Source organism: Salmo salar, chromosome 11 (genome assembly GCF_965601325.2).
Source record: "Salmo salar chromosome 11, fSalSal1, whole genome shotgun sequence".
In the NCBI taxonomy this organism is placed as follows: Eukaryota; Metazoa; Chordata; class Actinopteri; order Salmoniformes; family Salmonidae; genus Salmo; species Salmo salar.
The window spans coordinates 17,897,795-17,919,258 of NC_138301.1; the positions used below are offsets into that span (position 1 = coordinate 17,897,795).

Sequence of the window (21,464 nt, forward strand, 5' to 3'; positions counted from 1 at the left end):
GGAGAGGGGGCAACCAAATAAACCCTTCCTAGGGGCCGAAGCCACTAATCTGTAATTTAATTTCAAGCGGGTGTCTGGGCCATGAGGACACATGGCAAGGTCAAGGGCTACTGTACAGAGAGGGATAGAGAGCGAGAGATGTGGATTTGGAAGCACAGCCTTGGGTTTGATCAACAGCTTCATCCAGCTTAGAGGGAATAGTGATGGGCTTGGGGTGGGGGTTGAGGTGGGGTGGGGTGGCTTCTCAGAGAAAGCCAGCCTGTCTTTTACACCAACCCAACCGCAGCCACTTATTTCACACACGACAGTAACAAATACTCCTGGAGGAAATTCATTATTCAAAACAACTAAGATGTTTGGGATGAATAAGCATCTGCAAGTCCCTAAGAACGTGAGAGCGTAACTGGAAATTTAACACGTCTGGCTAGATCTGCATGTAAATGGAAGATTTGTATTACTTTTCACCATTATTCTTGTTTTTGTCATTATGTAGAGGAGTGTAGTCTGCAGATAAATCAGCTTGAATGGAAAAGTGGAGGTATGAATTGTGAGCAGTGTGGCTAATCCCATGGGTAAGGAGATATGTGTAATAATAGAGTGGACCTTGTTCTCCATGAACACACATGCAGTGGCCCTGGAAATGGACGCAATAATTACCAGTGACCGCTCAGGAACATTTTCACCATGTCTCTTTAATGCGAATCGGCACTGGGTTATTTTATGGATGGCTTTGGCATTGATACGCACATGGACATTTGGCACAAGGACTTGGCACAAGGACTCCAGTACCTGTATACTGTAACAGAACCTATACCATCACCCACCCACCCTCCCACCCTCCATCTTGAATTCATAAAACATTCCACCTTGGCAGTTAAGAGTAGCTGAGAAGAGTCCATGTTCATTAAAAACCTTACATATAAGGCTGCTGTCAGGTCAGTGAGAGAAACAGGGTGTATCCCATGCACCATTTGCAGTTTGTTCGAGCTTAGCTGGCATTCAATTTCAATTCCTCCAAGTTATTGAATACACGAGAGCGGTAGACACTGACAGGTACAAGTTACTCCACGGGCAACCATTAATTAGTGAGTCAAGGAGTAAATGGAGAGGTACACAGCTACACTCCGTCTCTGGCAGGCAGACAGCTAGGGAGACACCGATGGCAGCCTCAGCTGGGTCATCTCTTAAGCTGCTCACTTCCTATTAGAAATGAGATCCTGGGTCTCTCAAACTTCCTACCTCGATACACAGGGAGCCTGTCAAATCCAATGGCGTTCAAGTGGAGTTTCTCTCTAGCATATTGCATAGAAATGAATACGACTCCACATCAGCATTCATATACTGCAGCAGTCTTCGTTAACTGAAAGAGTAGCAGGGGAAGGGAAATGCATAGTGCTGTAATAGGATATGATGGGTTTATGTCTTTTTGAAACCCAGGAGGAAGTGGTCCTGTAGGGATGGGTATGATGGACTCATCATCAGCTCAGTAAGGACTGGACACTGTGTGGGTAAGAGACAGTGGAACCAGTCTCTCCGTTGATGGATAGGTGTAGTGGGATTAAATACCAGACTCATCACTGTCTCACCGTCTGCCTCCTCACTCCTGAAAATAAAAAAAGATTGTGTTAGAGAGAGGGAGGTTGTCAGACCAAAACCTTATGGGGAATTGAGAAAAAACATTACAGAGACACTTTCTTATTCCAACAGGACAATATTACGGTTTGTTCCTTTTGATTAGACTGCAACATCTCAGTCTTTATCCAGTTGACCTGTTTTCCATATTACAGCTAACTCTTCTAAACTTTTAAGGAAGTCTGCCCACTCCGGTCCCAATAGACCCCTCCACACCACTGCTAATGCTACCACAGCAAATGAAACTGCTCTCCCTGACTCATTAAACTGGTTGGAAAATTAACTCAGACACACAGGGTTTAATGTCACACATGAAGCTCTCCTAGTTTAAGATTTTAAAAAGCAATATAGCAGGGTATAACCGTAGAGGTTCAGGTTAGATATGTAATTATAGTCCATCACCCATAGCTACCTGAAACCTACTGCTCTGGACTTACAATTGAAAAGAAAATATACAAAAAATATATATAATGTTTTAATTTTTCAGTAAAATAATAATTTAAAGATGTACGGGAAAGGAAATATATTAAAACACAAAGTTTGAGGTAGAGGAATACTTTATGCATTATGACATTTTGCAGTAGCCTACATGCTCTGTGTTCCAGAAAGGCTTCATCTCTACTTCCTGTCCAAACCTGTCATGCTTATAAAGCTCCGTTTGATTCTGATCTGACTCGAAGGACAGAGATTGCAGACCGTCAGCAGATGCAATATTCTCAAGCGTGTGGTGAATGCTGTCTTGGTCACTTTGGCTGCTGCCACTGTATGGAAACCTCTCTATCACTTCTTAATCATTACATCTTGTCCCCTTACTGGATCTGTGGCACGTGAGATACAGTTGAAGTCGGAAGTTTACATACACCTTAGCCAAATACATTTAAAATCCGTTTTTCACAATTCTTGACATTTAATCCTAGTAAAAATTCCCTGTCGTAGGTCAATTAGAATCACAAATTTATTTTAAGAACGTGAAATGTCAGAATAATAGTAGAGAGAATGATTTATTTCAGCATTTATTTCTTTCATCACATTCCCAGTGGGTCAGAAGTTTACATACACTCAATTAGTATTTGGAGCATTGTCTTTAAATTGTTTAACTTGGGTCAAACGTTTCGGGTAGCCTTCCACAAGCTTCCCACAATAAGTTGGATGAATTTTGGCCCATTCCTCCTGACAGAGCTGGTGTAACTAAGTCAGGTTTGTAGGCCTCCTTTCTCGCACAGGCCTTTTCAGTTCTGCCAACAAATTGTCTATAGGATTGAGGTCAGGGCTTTGTGATGACCACTCCAATACCTTGACTTTGTTGTCCTTAAGCCATTTTGCCACAACTTTGGAAGTATGCTTGGGGTCATTGTCCATTTGGAAGACCCATTTGATTTAACTTCTTGACTGATGTCTTGAGATGTTGCTTCAATATATCCACATAATTTCCCATCCTCATGATGTCATCTATTTTGTGAAGTGCACCAGTCCCTCCTGCAGCAAAGCACCCCCACAACATGATGCTGCCACCCCCGTGCTTCACGGTTGGAATGGTGTTCTTCGGTTTGCAAGCCTCCCCCTTTTTCCTCCAAACATAACACTGGTCATTATGGCCAAACAGTTCTATTTTTGTTTCATCAGACCAGAGGACATTTCTCCAAAAAGTACGATCTTTGTCCCCATGTGCAGCTGTAAACCGTAGTCTGGCTTTTTTATGGTGGTTTTGGAGCAGTGGCTTCTTCCTAGCTGAGCGGCCTTTCAGGTTATGTTGATATAGGACTTGTTTTACTATGGATATAGATACTTTTGTACCTGTTTCCTCCAGCATCTTCACAAGGTCCTTTGCTGTTGTTCTGGGATTGATTTGCACTTTTCGCACCAAAGTACGTTCATCTCTAGGAGACAGAATGAGTCTCCTTCCTGAGCGTTGTGACAGTTGAGTTGTCCCATGGTGTTTATACTTGCGTACTATTGTTTGTACAGATGAACTTCATACATTCAGGCGTTTGGAAATTGCTCCCAAGGATGAACCAGACTTGTGGAGGTCTACCATTGTTTTTCCTGAGGTCTTGGCTGATCTATTTTGATTTTCCCATGATGTCAAGCAAAGAGGCACTGTGTTTGAAGGTAGGCCTTGAAATACATCCACAGGTACACCTCCAATTGACTCAAATTACGTCAATTAGCCTATAAGAAGCTTCGAAAGCCATGACATCATTTTCTGGAATTTTCCAAGCTGTTTAAAGTCACAGTCAACTTAGTGTATGTAAACTTCTGATCCACTGGAATTGTGATACAGCGACCTGTAAGTGAAATAATCTGTCTGTAAACAATTGTTGGAAAAATAACTTGTGTCATGCACAAAGTAGATGTCCTAACCGACTTGTCAAAACTATAGTTTGTTAACAATACATGTGTGGAGTGGTTAAAAAACGAGTTTTAATGACTCCAACTTAAGTGTATGGAAACTTCCGACTTCAACTGTATCTCTATAAAGTGGAGAAACTGTAAATAAAACAACAGAGACGACTTGATGAATTATATAAGTCAAAAGAAGTCAGACTGAGTCCTGACTGTTTCCTAGAGGTCTCTGTAAACTCGCTGGCTCTGGATTTCCATATGTATCAAACAGAAGCAATCCATTTGAAAACTAACTCCAGTTCCCACTTTCCTTGCCTCCTCTCAGAGGGCAGTGCAGCTGTGCCTCCTAATCCATCAAACAAATGAACACAACACAATATTTTCACACCTGCATGCTCTCATCGGATTCAAATCTACTTCTGGATATTCCCAATTTGGAAATGCATGATGTGTGTGTTCAAACAGGGGGTCATTCTTACTGAGTCCAGGACAGCAGCGTCCTGAAATGAATTTCAGAAATGAAAGACCACCCCAGACCTTTACCAAAGGCTATAGAGATTGTTCGGCTGTACAATTGAAGTCGGAAGTTTACATACACCTTAGCCAAATACATTTAAACTCAGTTTTTCACAATTCTTGACATGCAATCCTAGTAAAAATTCCCCGTCTTAGGTCAATTAGGATCACCACTTTATTTTAAGAATGTGAAATGTCAGAATAATAGTAGGGAGAATGATTTATTTCAGCATTTATTTCTTTCATCACATTCCCAGTGGGTCAGAAGTTTACATACACTCAATTAGTATTTGATAGCATTGTCTTTAAATTGTTTAACTTGGGTCAAACATTTCGGGTAGCCTTCCACAAGCTTCCCACAATAAGTTGGGTGAATTTTGGCCCATTCCTCCTGACAGAGCTGGTGTAACTGAGTCAGGTTTGTATGCCTCCTTGCTCGCAGAAGCTTTTCAGTTCTGCCCACAAATTTTCTATAGGATTGAGGTCAGGGCTTTGTGATGACCACTCCAATACCTTGACTTTGTTGTCCTTAAGCCATTTTGCCACAACTTTGGAAGCATGCTTGGGATCATTGTCCATTTGGTAGACCCATTTGCGACCAAGCTTTAACTTCTTGACTGATGTCTTGAGATGTTGCTTCAATATGTCCACATAATTTTCCCATCCTCATGATGCCATCTATTTTGTGAAGCGCACTAGTACCTCCTACAGCAAAGCACCCCCACAACATGCTGCCATCCCCGTGCTTCACGGTTGGGATGGTGTTCTTCGGTTTGCAAGCCTCCCCCTTTTTCCTCCAAACATAATGATGGTCATTATGGCCAAACAGTCCTATTTTTGTTTCATCAGACCAGAGGACATTTCTCCAAAAAGTACGATCTTTGTCCCCATGTGCAGTTGTAAACCGTAGTCTGGCTTTTTTATGGTGGTTTTGGAGCAGTGGCTTCTTCCTAGCTGAGCGGCCTTTCAGGTTATGTCGATATAGGACTCGTTTTACTGTGGATATAGATACTTTTGTACCTGTTTCCTCCAGCATCTTCACTTGGTTCTTTGCTGTTGTTCTGGGATTGATTTGCACTTTTCGCACCAAAGTACGTTCATCTCTAGGAGACAGAGCGCATCTCCTTCCTGAGCGGTATCACGGCTGCGTGGTCCCATGGTGTTTATACTTGCGTACTATTGTTTGTACAGACGAAAGTGGTACCTTCAGGCGTTTGGAAATTGCTCCCAGGGATGAACCAGACTTGTGGAGGTCTACAATTGTTTTTCTGAGGTCTTGGCTGATTTCTTTTGATTTTCACATGATGTCAAGCAAAGAGGCACTGAGTTTGAAAGTAGGCCTTGAAATACATCCACAGGACCACCTCGAATTGACTCAAATTATGTCAATTAGCCTATCAGAAGCTTCTAAAGCCATGACATAATTTTCTGGAATTTTCCAAGCTGTTTAAAGTCACAGTCAACTTAGTGTATGTAAACTTCTGACCCACTGGAATTGTGATTAAGTGAAGTAATATGTCTGTAAACAATTGTTGGAAAAATGACTTGTGTCATGCACAAAGTAGATGTCCTAACCGACTTGCCAAAACTATAGTTTGTTAACAAGAACAACTTCCGACTTCAACTGTATATGCGACACAGATACACTAAAAAAACCCTCATATCTTCACGTCAGACTCCTGACTAAATAGACTGGGAAGTTAACACAGACTATCCAAACTTCGCTCTATCCAAGAGCTCCAGCAGACAGACATCAGGAGGACAGAACCATTCCATCCCACTTTTTCTCAGCAGGTTGAGACGCTGCATGCTGACGGACAGTTTCATTTACAGCCAGTGCAGGGGATTGCACACTAATTTACTCAGGTTATAGGAGACTGTTCCTTTAGAGCCGCAGAGTGCCGGGGTTCATTCCAATGAACCACTGTAAATCCACACTGCACTCATTTCAGTCCTCATTTGCATTGAAATGGAAGTGCCATATTTCATTCTCTTCCTTGGTAACCTTCCACCACTTATTTATATATTTGGAGAACCCTGTACAGGGAGCCACGGGCACACGGTTTTCAGACATTGACGTAAATGACAACAATCTGAGTCATTATCAGAGAACAACTCCAGGTGGGGGATGCTGACATCAAAACAGACGTTTTCAGAAGTCAATATGCAGCCTACGCAGCTTTGGAGAGAACTTAAAACTGACAAGGTAAGACAGGTTACCCATAAGGCATTATGAAATACACAGAGTCCTTATAAAGATGCTCTACCTAGGTCTTATCTACTTAATTTATTGAACACTTAATTTGTATCATTTGTATAAATGCATGTGGTATATGCATTATAACATTGGTGGTGGCAAGCACACCACAATGAATTATTACAGACATGACAATGAAAAATAATACTCGGAGAAAACCATTCCGTCATACCCTCTGAGACGTCACAGTCACAGCTTCAGTGACTGTCACCTCAATGCAGCGTCATACATCACACACACGCCACATAAATGTCATATGTACCTTTCCCCATATTTTTATTATGTGGTGTGATTTCCCCCCTCCAATTTCCTCCAAGCCCCCCTGGTGTTAATTATCAGGCTTCTTTCTCCTAGAGCAGCCTTAGCTGTGGAAGTGCATTAATCTTGATTCTCCACTCCAGTACAAAGCCTTGTTTGTAGAGACTCCTGTGGTAAGCCCCAAAGGCGGAGTGATTCAGAGTCAGAAGAAGAGAGAGGAGAGGGAGAAAAGAAAAGAGTCGCAGATCGCTCTGTGTTTACACTGGGAAACTTGGCCGCCTGGCAAAGCAACATGCAAACCATTCATCCCCTTCTTCCTCAGTGTTATAATCATCATCTGTATGATGAATATCAAGCTGTGCGTCTGTGATGACATCACAAGGGACCATGGGCTATTATGATTTATTGATTTGGTCTGTGGTGGAATAATGAGGTCACTTTCATGTCATCATCCCATTCCCACTCAGTGGACTGATGGTGTTCTGGGGACTAACTAGGAGCTCTACAATTAAATGTGACCCCATTCTATGTTCCAAATTTTCTCTCCATCCATGTAATTTAATGGTCTGCTCTCATTGCTGTAGTATAATTACAAGGTTTTCAAAACATGTTCCTTTGTTAAAAATGTAGTATATAGTGAGCCTTGGATCCTGTGCAGCTAGTAATTGGTGGCGAATCAATGTTCGTGAATTTTTTAGGCTACTATACTGTTCTGCAGCTGCTGGTCTGCTGCTGGCTGGTCACTCTGCTCCCTCTCATCTAATATGTCATCCACATCACTGCACAGATACAGACAGAGACAGCAGCACACTCTCTGACAGACACATCTATCGCCCTCACCAAGGATTTTATCTTTAATTAACACAGGTCAATCCAGATATTTCCGCCAACGGAAAGACAGAGATTGTATTATGATTTCCATGACAGGAAGTTGTTTTAAGCCTGCGTCGGGTCGAATAATCATTAATTGCACTGTCATCACTGTGGCTGAGTGACAGAATTCATGAGAGCTCATTCATTTAAACAGTCACAGTGTCTAGGTTGAGGAAGGTGCTCCTTTTGAAACCTTCTAGAACTGGAATTCAGAGGGCTTTTAATGGCAAAAAATGTTATGCCCTTGATTTCTTGTAAATCGTTAGTCCTCAGTTCTAGAATAGTTTCTCATTATGAAATCTTGTTCAACAGCATTGAGGCACTAAGACCAGTTTGTCAACACAGTGTTACACATCTTTCAGCCCAGACGCCTTCCATTTGGAGCCATGTATTTTCTCACTGAGATTTATAACAGCGACTCACATAAAAAGACATCTTAGGCTGTGTTTACACAGGCAACCCAATTCTGATCTTTTTTCAGTAATTGGTATTTTGACCAATCAGATCAGCTCTGAAAAAGATCTGATGTGAAAAGATCTGATGTGATTGGTCAAAAGACCAATTAGTGGAAAAAATATAACAATTGGGCTGACTGTGTAAACGCAGCCTTACCGTCTGCAAATCCAGCATATTTGTGCCTATTCCCATTTGGGTATGCTAACTTCTCTGTATTTACATTTCTACCTTCTGTAATTCTCTTGATGTTCTCAACATACACCTTTCCTTTTCTGACAATAGTTTAGCAGTATGTAATTCATTTAGTCAATTTAAAAGAACAGTGTTTCAACACAATGTTACCAGCTCATATTTGAGATGACATTTGTAAAAGGTGTAAACAAGTCTGAAGGTGTGTGCTACTGTGTACTGTATGCCAGTGGAGGCCTCTATAAAAGTCCCAACCCCAGTTGGACAACTCATGTGGCCAATGAGAGAAGAGACAACAGTGCAGGCGCCAGGCTCCCGGCCCTCTGCCCCGGCGGGGGTGATAGAGGACATGATGAATGCTCTGGAGGAGTGTCTCTCCATCCATGTAATGCAGGGGGATTGGACAGTCATGCCAGGCCAGGGGCATCAGGACAGCAGCAGCGACAAAGACCCTGAGCCAGGTATATTAAGTGTTGCTGACAGCCAGGTGACACCAGAGCTCTGTGATGTGTTGACTGCACATGACTCAGTACCATGTCACCATGATGGAGTGATAAACAGCCTTGAGGATCCATAGATCACCTGAGACGCTCTATATGTAATGTATATATGTGCCGCTGCATGCATACCGCAGCCCACCGCACTGAACTGTCAAGGGGCCCCAAGGCAGTGGGTTGTAGGGAGGGAGGAGGGAAGGTGAGTGGTCTCCATGCTGTGTATTACATACCCAGGCTCTCATCTGGATTATGAGTAATCTATGCTAGTTAATTGAGCCCAGAGGCAGTTGGCTTCAATGAAGCCTCCTGTATTTTTTTGGTGCAAAATAGAAGAAAAATAGCTCTCAGAGGAGCGGGGCTCTCTGTCGAGAGGCAAACAGAGCAGAACTCCTGCCGTGTTCATTAGCTGTCATTGATCAGTGATTCAGTCCCCACACTCCCACTGCCTGCCACTGCACACTGATATTACCAGTTTCTTGTCATGAAAATCGTTATTAAGGTAAAAACAAAAACAAGTGCAGCCAGCCCAGCAACTTTGGTCCTTATATTTTATTTTTCACTGCACTATTCTGATGCGTATGGCTCTGCGCCAAACCTCCCCAAGCAAAGCTACAAAATACTATGCAGTCAGTGATATTCTGAGCAGCAAAACTATCCATCCTAGACCATCACCCAATATCAATATGATGCAGTTTTTTTGCACATCTCTTTATTGGCTTTTCCTCATCTTCCAGTAGCTGGTGCTTCTGTACAGTACAGTATTATATGGCTGCAGACTCATTATCCTGATAAATGGCTGAGACAATAAGCTAAATAATGCACACAGCCAACACCTCCCGGGAGAGCTCTAGCCCAGCGTAAGTGTCCTGTCTGACATCATCAAAATCAGACGAGCCTCGCCGCGGCGCTGAGACAACAGTAACCTGAGGAGCCGCGTCGCCGCCTGGCGCCTGCCCTCTCCCCAGAAACACCCAAAGGTCCCAAAGACACGCCAGGCGGAGCTTATTCCTCACCTCACGCCAGCTCTCTTGCTCTCGGTGTCTCTCTCTCAACGACAAGCCACGGCACAGCAGCTATACCTTAAATGCTCTAGGAACAATTTCCCATTTTTATATCTCACTTTATTTCTTCCAGTTATCTCTTCCTCATTCTTCTAAAAAAGAGAAGAGTGGGGCTCCTCAAAGTGATGTGTCGTCTCTGCTCGCTAAAACAGGACAGAGACAGAATAAGCCCTTCGGCCAACACTGTAAAACATAACAATGAGATAGATTCTTAGAATGACAGTCCAGAGTTTAAGTGGATATACAGGGGAAAATTAAAATCAATATTTTAGAGCTCTAGTAGAAAAGAGGGTGGAGAGGGCCATTATCTAGAGCTAATTGTACCTATAGGGCCTGTCCTATTAGACGTATTAATATCTACTCTCTCATTGGAATCCAATTGTGGTACTGGCTGTTGCTGGATGACTAGGCCATATCTGTCTCTCTGCCTCTCCTCTCTCACATTCACACAGGATTTCCTTTATTCTCTTTGTGTCTGGCCTTGACAATACCTCCTCCTTCCATTGGCAGATATAATATCAGGGCATGTGTGCTGCAGCTCCCAGTACAATGGGATTCGGAGGTTCTCTTTGCATGACTCATTTGGAGTAATATGTCCTCCTGATTAACGTGGATCATTAAATTGTGTCAAACGTACACGTTTATACTGCATATCTCACCATCCTATAGCCGATAACAAACGCAATCGGGCTGTCTATTAGCCTTTCAGGTAAAAGCCAACTGGCAGACAAGGTGAGAGTCCTCCACTATGAATGACACTTCCCTCAAGGACATACAGTCCTCTGTGAGGAATTACAGGAGATGCTTCACCATTGTTCAATGTTTCAGCGAGCACTCACTACGGCTAATTATTAACCATGGCAACAGCTCTGGATGTGAACACAGTATGGACACGCAAAGTGAGTGAATTGCATACCCAGTGGCCTGCAGTTGTTGTATGAAACATAAGAATAGAAAACAATAATGGATCACTTATAAACAGATATATCAAGAAGGTAAAAGGTTTTATGAAAACAAAACGTCCCATGACACTAAAACAAGATAATCAGATGCACTGAACTTCTGTTATTTAATAAGACATGCTGCACTCTGCATAAATGAGGTAATCGATAAAAAAAAATGTCCACAGACATATTAAAATAATTGATTGGTGGTGATTCAGCAGGAGAATATGGTTTACAGGATCTTGGCCTGCGACAGTGTTAGGACTGAACGTGAAGGTCAGGGCGTAGTAATGACAGATAACCTCCCAGACAGTGGCTCAAATGGCACCCTATCCCCTATATAGTGCCCTACTTTTGAGCAGGGCTTATAGGATTCTATAGGAAATAGGGTGCCATTTTGGACTCAGACATTGACTCTTGGTGCCTCTACTTTATTTGGGGTAGTTAGAGGAAATGAGTTCCTCCACCCTCTATCATCATGGTTGACCCTCTCAGCAAATTATATTTTTATGACTTGATCCAATCACTGTATAATAAAAACATACTGTGACCGTATATAAACGCACAATAAAGATATTGATATCACTCTCTTGACACCAAATAACTTTGCGTTATTACAGAAAGAGAAACATCTGTACAATTTGCATAGTAACATAATATGTGTGAGTTGACAAAGTGTGGTGGTGAAATGCAGTGTCAGCTCCTTCACTCCAGCTGGCCCTCATGATTATTCTCCAAATGGGATGAATAGAATTATAGGGAAACTACCCCATCCTCTTATTAACACATCCATGTCTAGAACCCCTAAACCTGCCTTATGAAATCCAGCTATTTTATGGATGGAAGGAAAATAAAGAGGAGGCTCCCACACTGCTTCCTTTAATGTGACGGGTTCAATCTTTGTCTGGTCAAAATTGATGGAAAGCTTCTGAAACGCCTCTAAAAATATCCACGAGCAATATCAAACATGCTCGTCATAATGAAAGAGGAAAATATAGATTTGATGAAAAAGCTGTGGTGACAAAAATGTGCTTGGCCTTCACGGCTTTAACCTCCCTCTGTCAGCTAGTGAAGCTTTCCTAAAATAGCCACAGCACGGTTCCCAACCTGGGCTTCCTGGCCTGGGCAGTCCTCTCCCCCAGGCCTAGGTAGGAAGGGTCGGACCAGGGGAGTGAGGCGGAGCCTGACACAGCCTCCCAATGCTTGGCCTGCCGATGGGCCAGCCCATCCCTCTCTCCAGACAGGCAGCAGACCAGGGGCCTCAGAGGCCAGGCTCCAGTCACTGGGTGATGGATGAGGCCTCACAGTCTGCCACTGCATTACTGCTGCTGTCTGTGCATGGTCCACCTGACCCTCACGACAGACAGACAGACAGACAGACAGACAGACAGACAGACAGACAGACAGACAGACAGACAGACAGACAGACAGACAGACAGACAGACAGACAGACAGACAGACAGACAGACAGACAGACAGACAGACAGACAGACAGACAGACAGACAGACAGACAGACAGACAGACAGACAGACAGACAGACAGACAGACAGACAGACAGACAGACAGACAGATAGATAGATAGATAGATAGATAGATAGATAGATAGATAGATAGATAGATAGATAGATAGATAGATAGATAGATAGATAGATAGATAGATAGATAGATAGATAGATAGATAGATAGATAGATAGATAGATAGATAGATAGATAGATAGATAGATAGATAGATAGATAGATAGATAGATAGAGTATACTGGGCTGTTCTGGGAGAGGGAACACACCACACCATCCAAACACTACAAAAGTCTCTCTAGACAGTGTCGTTACACAGCTGCATGGTAGGCAACCATACTGTACATCCTCTTCAGATAGTAAGCTGAATACTAGAGACTGAACGTCAGAGATATTTCTCCAATAGTTAGATAGCTAGCTATTTAGTGGCTTGCTTTTTGAGCAAGCCATATGGCTACATGGCAGACAGGGTTTGGTAGGTTACTTTCTAAATGTAACCCGTTACAGTTACTATTTACCTGTCCAAAATGGTAATCAGTAAAGTACATTTTGGATTAGCCAAACTCAGTAGTATAATCGGATTACTTTCAGTTACTTTTGGATTACTTTCCCCTTAAGATACATTACAAGAAGGCAAACAGGATCTATCAAATGCATTTGGTGGTCTCTGACTTGTAGTCAGAGAAAAAACGTATTTTGCGTATTTTCTCAATGCTGAATTGAATGTCATAACACAGAAAGGTGTCATAATGATTTAAAAAAAAATTCTCTCGCAAACATCCTTTCTGGATTTTAACATATTCCAATAAGTAATCATCTAGTTTTTCAAAAGTATCTGTAATCTGATTACTGTTTAGAGTAAAAAAAATTGTAATCAGATTACATGTAACTGATTACATGTAATCATCAGTTACTCCCCAACCCTGAAGGAAGTGTACTGTAGGTCGGTGGGCTGAGCCGACAAGCATCATCCCTCTAAATGATTTATGCAGTCAATTTTTTTTTACATGTTAAATAAATACCGTGAGCAAAAGATTGCCGTAGTCAAATCCACTAAAGGGAGCAAATACACTGTAAGAAACAGATTATAAATAGAGTGACTTGTTGAGGTGACGGAGACTATTATCAACACCTACGTGTTTGTCTGGCTGGGAGAGAGAGAGAGAGAGAACGAGCGAGAGAGAGAACGAGAGAGAGAAAGTTGATGCTTCTCACTTTACAACCAGCCTGTCTTTTTTTAACCTCCTCCTGTAATTCTGGTGTCACTCCCGTCTCCCACAGAGACACACAAACACACCTGGTGCTGGCAACTTAATGAGTCATCGCTCCAATGATTAAAGGTCTAATGCGGCCGTTTTTTTTTTTATCTCAATATCAAATCATAACATGCTATAATTGAGGAAAATCATGTGTTTGACGGCACTGGGCCTTTAACATTAATTGGACTTTAAGGGGGGTTAGGAAGGAGCTGGAATATTCAAAACCCACTTCTAATGACATTGCACAGAAATACATTTGTCATAGCAACCAATGACCCAAGACATTCCCAAATTCCTGATTGTCCTTCACAGAATTAATGCAGCCTGAGGCTCATTACAGAAGCAGTTACCCACAGCCTCTGCAGACCTTGGGGCCTCGAGAGCACTTACTGAAAATGAAATGCGAAGACAACATGACATGACACACACAAACGCGCACACACGGACACGCACACACACACACACATGAAGGATGTGTAATGTCATATTATGTGATTCTTACCTGTGTTCTATTGGCTTTAGCTTTTCAGGGGGGTCATGGCTGAAAGAGAGAACAACAGAGAAATATGAGCTTCGTAATGCCAGTAAGACAATTAGGATGATAGAACAATACAACATTGTACAGTAGTACTGTTGGCTATTTGCAGCTGAAAGTGGTTCCCAGTAGCATGAGATGTGAACATGTATGTAGCCAGCCTTCATACCATCTTTGTAATCTGCTGGTAGGGCTGTTGCGGTGACTGTATTACCGCCACACATGAGCCACGTGACCGTTGAGTCACAGTAATCTCCTCTTATGCACTCTGGACATGCATTAGTAGTACACAACTCACTAATGACCATCAGGTCGCTAATGGCCTGGTACTCAGGGCTCTATTGTCCCTCTAACCACTCTGACATTAATGCAAATGAAATAGAAAATCACATCAAACACATCAAACAGTATGTGCTTTTAAAACTCACCTCACTGTGATTGATACATTTGAAGAAAAAAGTTCAACAACAGGTTGAAACTGAGTGGAAAACATGGTCATTGTGGATGTTGTTTCAAAGCCTAACACAATGAAATGGTTTGTAAGGTGATGATTCATTCAAAACACCAATATGCATATTCGAGTTTATGCATACGCATTGGCTTGTGAGCCCAACACCACCCCCCTAAAAAAAAACGAAATTAAAAGAATGATTTGCCGTTTCTAGTAATCACCTTTGAGAGTGGACTGCATTACTATGCACACTGGATGGACTGTTTACCTTATGCTACACTCCAAACTTTATATCCATGAGTCTGGGAAAGAACTTATAGGCCTAGGCAATGAGGTTGGTAAATTGATTGAGCAGGGCGGCTAAGCCTATATTTTCATAATTAATAGGCTGACACATTACCTTTAGCTACAGCATATCTCACCACCGTGCATTTCCACCTCCTCCTCTCTCCTTCATTACTTTCACGCAGAGAGAGGGGCTGTCAACAGTTTAATGAAATAGGTTTCGGTGTGAATACATGTTACTATCGATGTTCCAGATTTCACTAGGTATCCCAAATGAAACACTTGGTAGCTGTAGGAACAGGGTTGGAGAGCCCATGGCATACAGAGTTTGGGTGGAATATCACCTGCATGCTCCTCAAACAGTGATTGATGCTTGGAGTGAAATAACCAGAGTAGCCTGAAAAACGAACCAGCAGGAAAGCGGCCTCCATTCATTATTAGAGTGCATATGGATGACCTGTCTTTTTCCCTCTGTCCCTGTTCCTACCCATTTAATAATGGGCCTTTCTAAATCAAAACAAATGTTGCATATTAGTAAAGACGAGATTAAATTGAGAATAGTGAACAGCATGTGAAGCCTGAGGAAAGGAACAGAGCGCAAGATTTCTTTTACTACCTTCTCAAACATCAATAGCCTATAGCCAGTCGCATAATTTTGATTTCTAAGACATTCTAAGGTTTGTATCATTCACAACTAAAGTTGCCATATAACTCTAAATCTTGTGTATCTGACCTGTTTCAAATCACTTTTACGCCCAACATAGCCCCTTCATATGCGCACTCGCTCCGGAATGGGATAAATATCCTTTCAATTTGATTCAGCAAAGTTCAATTATATTATTCTTACTATAAAATCATATAATATAAAATAAGGGCACAGGACTTATAAGCATATCTTGTAGCTAAATGAACAAGCCTACAGCCTATGGCATAGATAGGATAACATACAGTAGGAAAACTCATATTCTGTTCTTCTGAAATAAAATGTCTTCATATCATAATGTTTCTTTAGACATGCCTAAAATAAACAACAGAATTATTGTGATGGTGTATATTACATTTTTTTAAAATATTTTTTTCCATGTAAACTCAGCAAAAATGTCCTCTCACTGTCAACTGCGTTTATTTTCAGCAAACTTAACATGTGTAAATATTTGTATGAACATAAGATTCAACAACTGAGACATAAACTGAACAAGTTCCACAGGCATGTGACTAACATAAATGGAATAATGTGTCCCTGAACAAAGGGGGGGGGGGGGGGGGGGGGGTGATGTTATCCTGTGAGATGTTATCCCACTCTTCCAACAAGGCACCTGCAAGTTCCCGGACATTTCTGGGGGGAATGGCCCTAGCCCTCACCTTCACCCTCTGATCCAACAGGTCCCAGTGTAACGCTCATTTCTTCGACCATAAATGCAAATCCGACCATCACCCCCGACCATCACCCCCTAGCACTTTTTGCCAGTCCTGTCTGGTCCAGCGACGGTGGGTTTGTGCCCATAGGCAACATTGTTACTGGTGATGTCTGGTAAGGACCTGCCTTACAGCAGGCCTACAAGCCCTCAGTCCAGCCTCTCTTAGCCTATTGCGGACAGTCTGAGCACTGATGGAGGGATTGTGCATTCCTGGTGTAACTCAGTCCCGCAGGTGTGATGTTCGGATCTACCGATCCTGTGCAGGTGTTGTTACACGTGGTCTGCCACTGCGAGGACAATCAGCTGTCCGTCCTGTCTCCCTGTAGCGCTGTCTTAGGTGTCTCACAGTACGTACATTGCAATTTATTGCCCTGGCCACATCTGCAGTCCTCATGCCTGCTTGCAGCATGCCCAAGGCACGTTCATGCAGATGAGCAGGGACCCTCGGCATCTTTCTTTTGGTGTTTTTCAGAGTCAGTAGAAAGGCCTCTTTAGTATCCTACGTTTTCATAACTGTGACCTTAATTGCCTACCATCTGTAAGCTGTTACTGTCTTAATGACCGTTCCACAGGTGCACGTTCATTAATTGTTTATGGTTCATTGAACAAGCATGGGAAACAGTGTTTGAACCCTTTACAATGAAGATCTGTGGATTTTTACGAATTATCTTTGAAAGACAGGGTCCTGAAAAAGGGCCGTTTCTTTTTTTGCTGAGTTTAGATGTTCCAAAAGCACGCATCAGTGGCTTGGATGCATGGAGGCCTGGAGAAGCTAAACGTGTTTATGTTCATTAGCGGTCAAATTACCGTGAGACCAGCATTTTTTTTGCATGACAATAACCGGCTGACAAAATTTCATGAACGCCACAGCCCTATCTGTGGGGTTATAGGTCCAAAACATCAGACCACTCTGGAGGCTCTCACATTAGTTTACAGTATTTACCCAACCTTATCATGACTCTCCCAAATGAACGAATGAGGCGGGATTACAATCTAACGGTTGTCTCTCTCTTTAACCCCCACCCCCCTGTCCCTCCCTCTCTCCTCTCCTCGTGTGTGTGTGTGTGTGTGTGTGTGTGTGTGTGTGTGTGTGTGTGTGTGTGTGTGTGTGTGTGTGTGAGCACCAACCTTGCCCAGGCTAACAGGAAGCAGAGGGCACAGTGCTTTATTTAATTAGCCACTGCAGCGGAGTGCTCATGTGGAACCGACGCGTGGCGCGCCCTGGAACACGAAGGGGAGGCAGATCAGGGGAGTGAGATGGATTGACGACATGTCGCCTCCCCCCATGGGGGCTTCACTGGGCTGCAGGGGTACGGGTCACACGACAGGGAAGGGGGGGACAGATGACGTTTATGTACAGGAATTCATCCTGGGAATGCTTGTTGCTGTCCCCTAAACCCTGCTCGACTAATGGAGGGCCCTGACCCTGGGTGTACAGTATACCTCTTCTCCCAGAGACACATCCGTCCTGCAAGCTCTTTGCAATGACTTTATCTAATATTCTGCTCAGTGCTACGTGACCTCAATGGGCCTCCATGTTGTTGTGATGCAGAATGCTGCTGACTGCTTTCATTAGGTCTGACAGCGCTCATTATTCCACATGATTTAGGAGCAGCTATCCCTCCACTATCTCTCTCATATTGTGACAAAGATCTGCTGGCCTTCTCTTCCCGGACCAACAGATAACCCTTGAGAAGAGGCTAAACCCTGCTCAGTACGCAAAGCACACCCCATTAACAGTTCAAAGAGGAGAGAGGGACACCTTCTAGCAACACACTACCTAACAGGATCTGGCCAAGTAGTACGGTAATATATGAAAAGCCAATGAAATATCCAACATTGTAGGGACACAATTAGCAGAGACAGGTGCTGGTCTTCTCATGTGTTTTGATTATAGGAAAGGTCCCACCCACAAATTATGCGTGAAAGTAGAACAGAACATGAACATGCCTGAATATTACAGTCCTCATTCTGATGCAATTGGCTTTTTACACCAAAACCCCATTCTCAGGGTGCAGTTTGATAGTGTTGAAGTAAAGTCCCTCTTGAGGAAGGAGGGTACTGTACTATACTAGGAACACAAGCAGAAGCATACGAGTTATGCAGAGGAACACTTAGCCGTAGAGCACAGGGACGTCTGTTAATTAGCTCTCCTAAAGTTCTTCTGTGGCCCACATCCACTAATGAAGGAATCATAACGACTGTATTTACATATCTTTAAGCAGTATTATGTGACACACTGGGACAGCACATGAGAAGAGGAGCACCGCAGACTTCACTGGCTGCAGTGGCTGTGTAAAGAGGCCTGTCAGGCTTGACTGTGGCTGGGGAGAGAGGCTGGGGAGAGAGGCTGACACTGGGGTGAGAGGGTGGGGAGAGAGGCTGGGGCTGGGGAGAGAGTCTGGGACTAGGGAGAGAGGCTGGGGTTGGGGAGAGAGGCTGGGGAGAGAGTGTGGGGCTGGGGAGAGAGGGTGGGGCTGGGGAGAGAGGGTGGGGCTGGGGAGAGAGGGTGGGGCTGGGGAGAGAGGCTGGGGCTGGGGAGAGAGGCTGGGGAGAGAGGCTGGGGAGAGAAGCTGGGGCTGGGGAGAGAGGGTGGGGCTGGGGAGAGAGGGTGGGGCTGGGGAGAGAGGGTGGGGCTGGGGAGAGAGGGTGGGGCTGGGGAGGGAGGGTGGGGCTGGGGAGAGAGGCTGGGGCTGGGGAGAGAGGCTGGGGAGAGAGCCTGGGGAGAGAGGGTGGGGAGAGAGGGTGGGGCTGGGGAGAGAGGGTGGGGAGAGAGGCTGGGGAGAGAGGGTGGGGCTGGAGAGAGAGACTGGGACTAGGGAGAGAGGCTGGGGTTGGGGAGAGAGGCTGGGGAGAGAGGGTGGGGCTGGGGAGAGAGGGTGGGGCTGGGGAAAGAGGGTGGGGCTGGGGAGAGAGGTTGGGGCTGAGGAGAGAGGGTGGGGCTGGGGAGAGAGGGTGGGACTAGGGAGAGAGGGTGGGGCTGGGGCTGGGGAGAGAGGGTGGGGCTGGGGAGAGAGGGTGGGGCTGGGGAGAGAGGGTGGGGCTGGGGAGAGAGGGTGGGGCTGGGGAGGGAGGGTGGGGCTGGGGAGAGAGGCTGGGGCTGGGGAGAGAGGCTGGGGAGAGAGCCTGGGGAGAGAGGGTGGGGAGAGAGGGTGGGGCTGGGGAGAGAGGGTGGGGAGAGAGGCTGGGGAGAGAGGGTGGGGCTGGAGAGAGAGACTGGGACTAGGGAGAGAGGCTGGGGTTGGGGAGAGAGGCTGGGGAGAGAGGGTGGGGCTGGGGAGAGAGGGTGGGGCTGGGGAAAGAGGGTGGGGCTGGGGAGAGAGGGTGGGGCTGGGGAGAGAGGGTGGGGCTGGGGAGAGAGGCTGGGGCTTGGGAGAGAGGCTGGGGTGAGAGGCTGGGGAGAGAGGCTGGGGAGAGAGGCTGGGGAGAGAGCCTGGGGAGAGAGGGTGGGGGTGGGGCTGGGGAGAGAGGGTTGGGCTGGGGAGAGAGGGTGGGGCTTGGGAGAGAGGCTCGGGAGAGAGGCTGGGGAGAGAGGGTGGGGCTGGGGAGAGAGGCTGGGGAGAGAGGGTGGGCTGGGGAGAGAGGGTGGGGCTGGGGAGAGAGGGTGGGGAGAGAGGCTGGGGCTTCGGAGAGAGGCTGGGGAGAGAGGGTGGGGCTGGGGAGAGAGGGTGGGGCTGGGGAGAGAGGGTGGGGCTGGGGAGAGAGGGTGGGGCTGGGGAGAGAGGCTGGGGCTGGGGAGAGAGGCTGGGGCTGGGGAGAGAGGCTTGGGAGAGAGGGTGGGGCTGGCTCTCCTCTAGACTCCTCTCACCTTCTCCTCATCAGTAGTACTGAGTAGATTGCAGCTGGACATTTTTCATGACTTTGTGGTTCTCCTAATACCCATGGTCATGGGAATATGACTATTTCACGAAAGGACACAAAACAATGTGTTATGTGTGATCTTGGTTCCCTGAGAAAAGGGAGGAAGATGTAAGCCTAACAAGTGAGAGATGGAGATGTGAGAGTTTCTCTATAAATAACGTGGTCATGCCTTTTCCCTTTCGTGACGTGGTCGTTGAACTTTACTTTTCAGAGTTGTCATGGTTGAAGAGATTAAACAGCTATCCCACTGAATTGTGGAGGCTATTATAAACACTGCTATGGGAATATACCAATACACCAACTCTGATGTGACTGAGTCTGAGGCAGCTGCCCTAGCCGTTTCCTGTGCAGTGTATTAAAATCATCAAGATATTTAGGTTGATGAGCTATTGCACCTGACGCTCTAATGCGATTCAAGCGACTGTTATCCATCTTTCAGCTGTTGCCTTGGAGGATGGGTGACATGGTCTCACTCTATGGTATCAGCATTATGGAGCATGACACTAGCTTGTCTTCAACCTTGACGGCACCTTGTCTCTGCAAGCCAGGTAGAAGGGTTAATTCACCTCACAAAGCGGAGTCCATTTTCATTTCTCTCTGCCTCTTTCGGAGGGAGCTCAAATTGTTCTTTCTGATGTTGTTTCCCTCATGAAAGAACTGGGTCACGACGATGCACACTCTGCCAGTGCCCTGTTTCTAGGGCCTAGGCTAACTCCACAGAGCCCAGGATGCAGAGAGAGCAGAGAGACAGACAGGGGCTAGTGGGGCAAAGAGAGAGATTGCAGCCCACTCCAAACAGTGTGCTGCTCTGGGATTACTGCAGCTAACTCTAAACTGTGCATCATGCTCAGATTACAAAACTCATTTCAGAAAAGAGGTGAGGGTTGGGGAGTGGGGAGTGTGTGTGTGTGTGTGTGTGTACTGTATGTGGAAAGAGAGAAAGGGGAATGGGTGCTGTTGGCTCTTCCAGCTGCAAGCACATCAAGGATTTCAGGCCAGGCATCTTGTTTGTAAAGCGGTACCCTGCTAGCTAGCTGCTGTAACGCCCGGTGAGGGGAACACCTCCCTTTCCAAATGCAGAAGCCCAGGATGAGCCCAGGATGAGCCCAGGCT

General features: G+C 45.0%; 1 protein-coding gene across 1 annotated transcript in view; it reads right to left on the reverse strand.

Annotated features, from left to right (window-relative positions):
• Nucleotides 1–672: 672 nt before the first annotated feature.
• Nucleotides 673–21,464, reverse strand: part of LOC106562141 (CD276 antigen) — a 79,552-nt gene continuing 58,760 nt past the window's right edge. Inside the window, exons 7-8 of the mRNA XM_014126786.2 lie at nt 14,304–14,342; nt 673–1,603 (exon numbers count right to left, since the gene is read on the reverse strand). Coding sequence (XP_013982261.2) covers nt 14,320–14,342 — 23 coding nt within the window. The 3' untranslated portion in view covers nt 673–1,603; nt 14,304–14,319. The remainder of the gene's footprint in view (nt 1,604–14,303; nt 14,343–21,464) is intronic.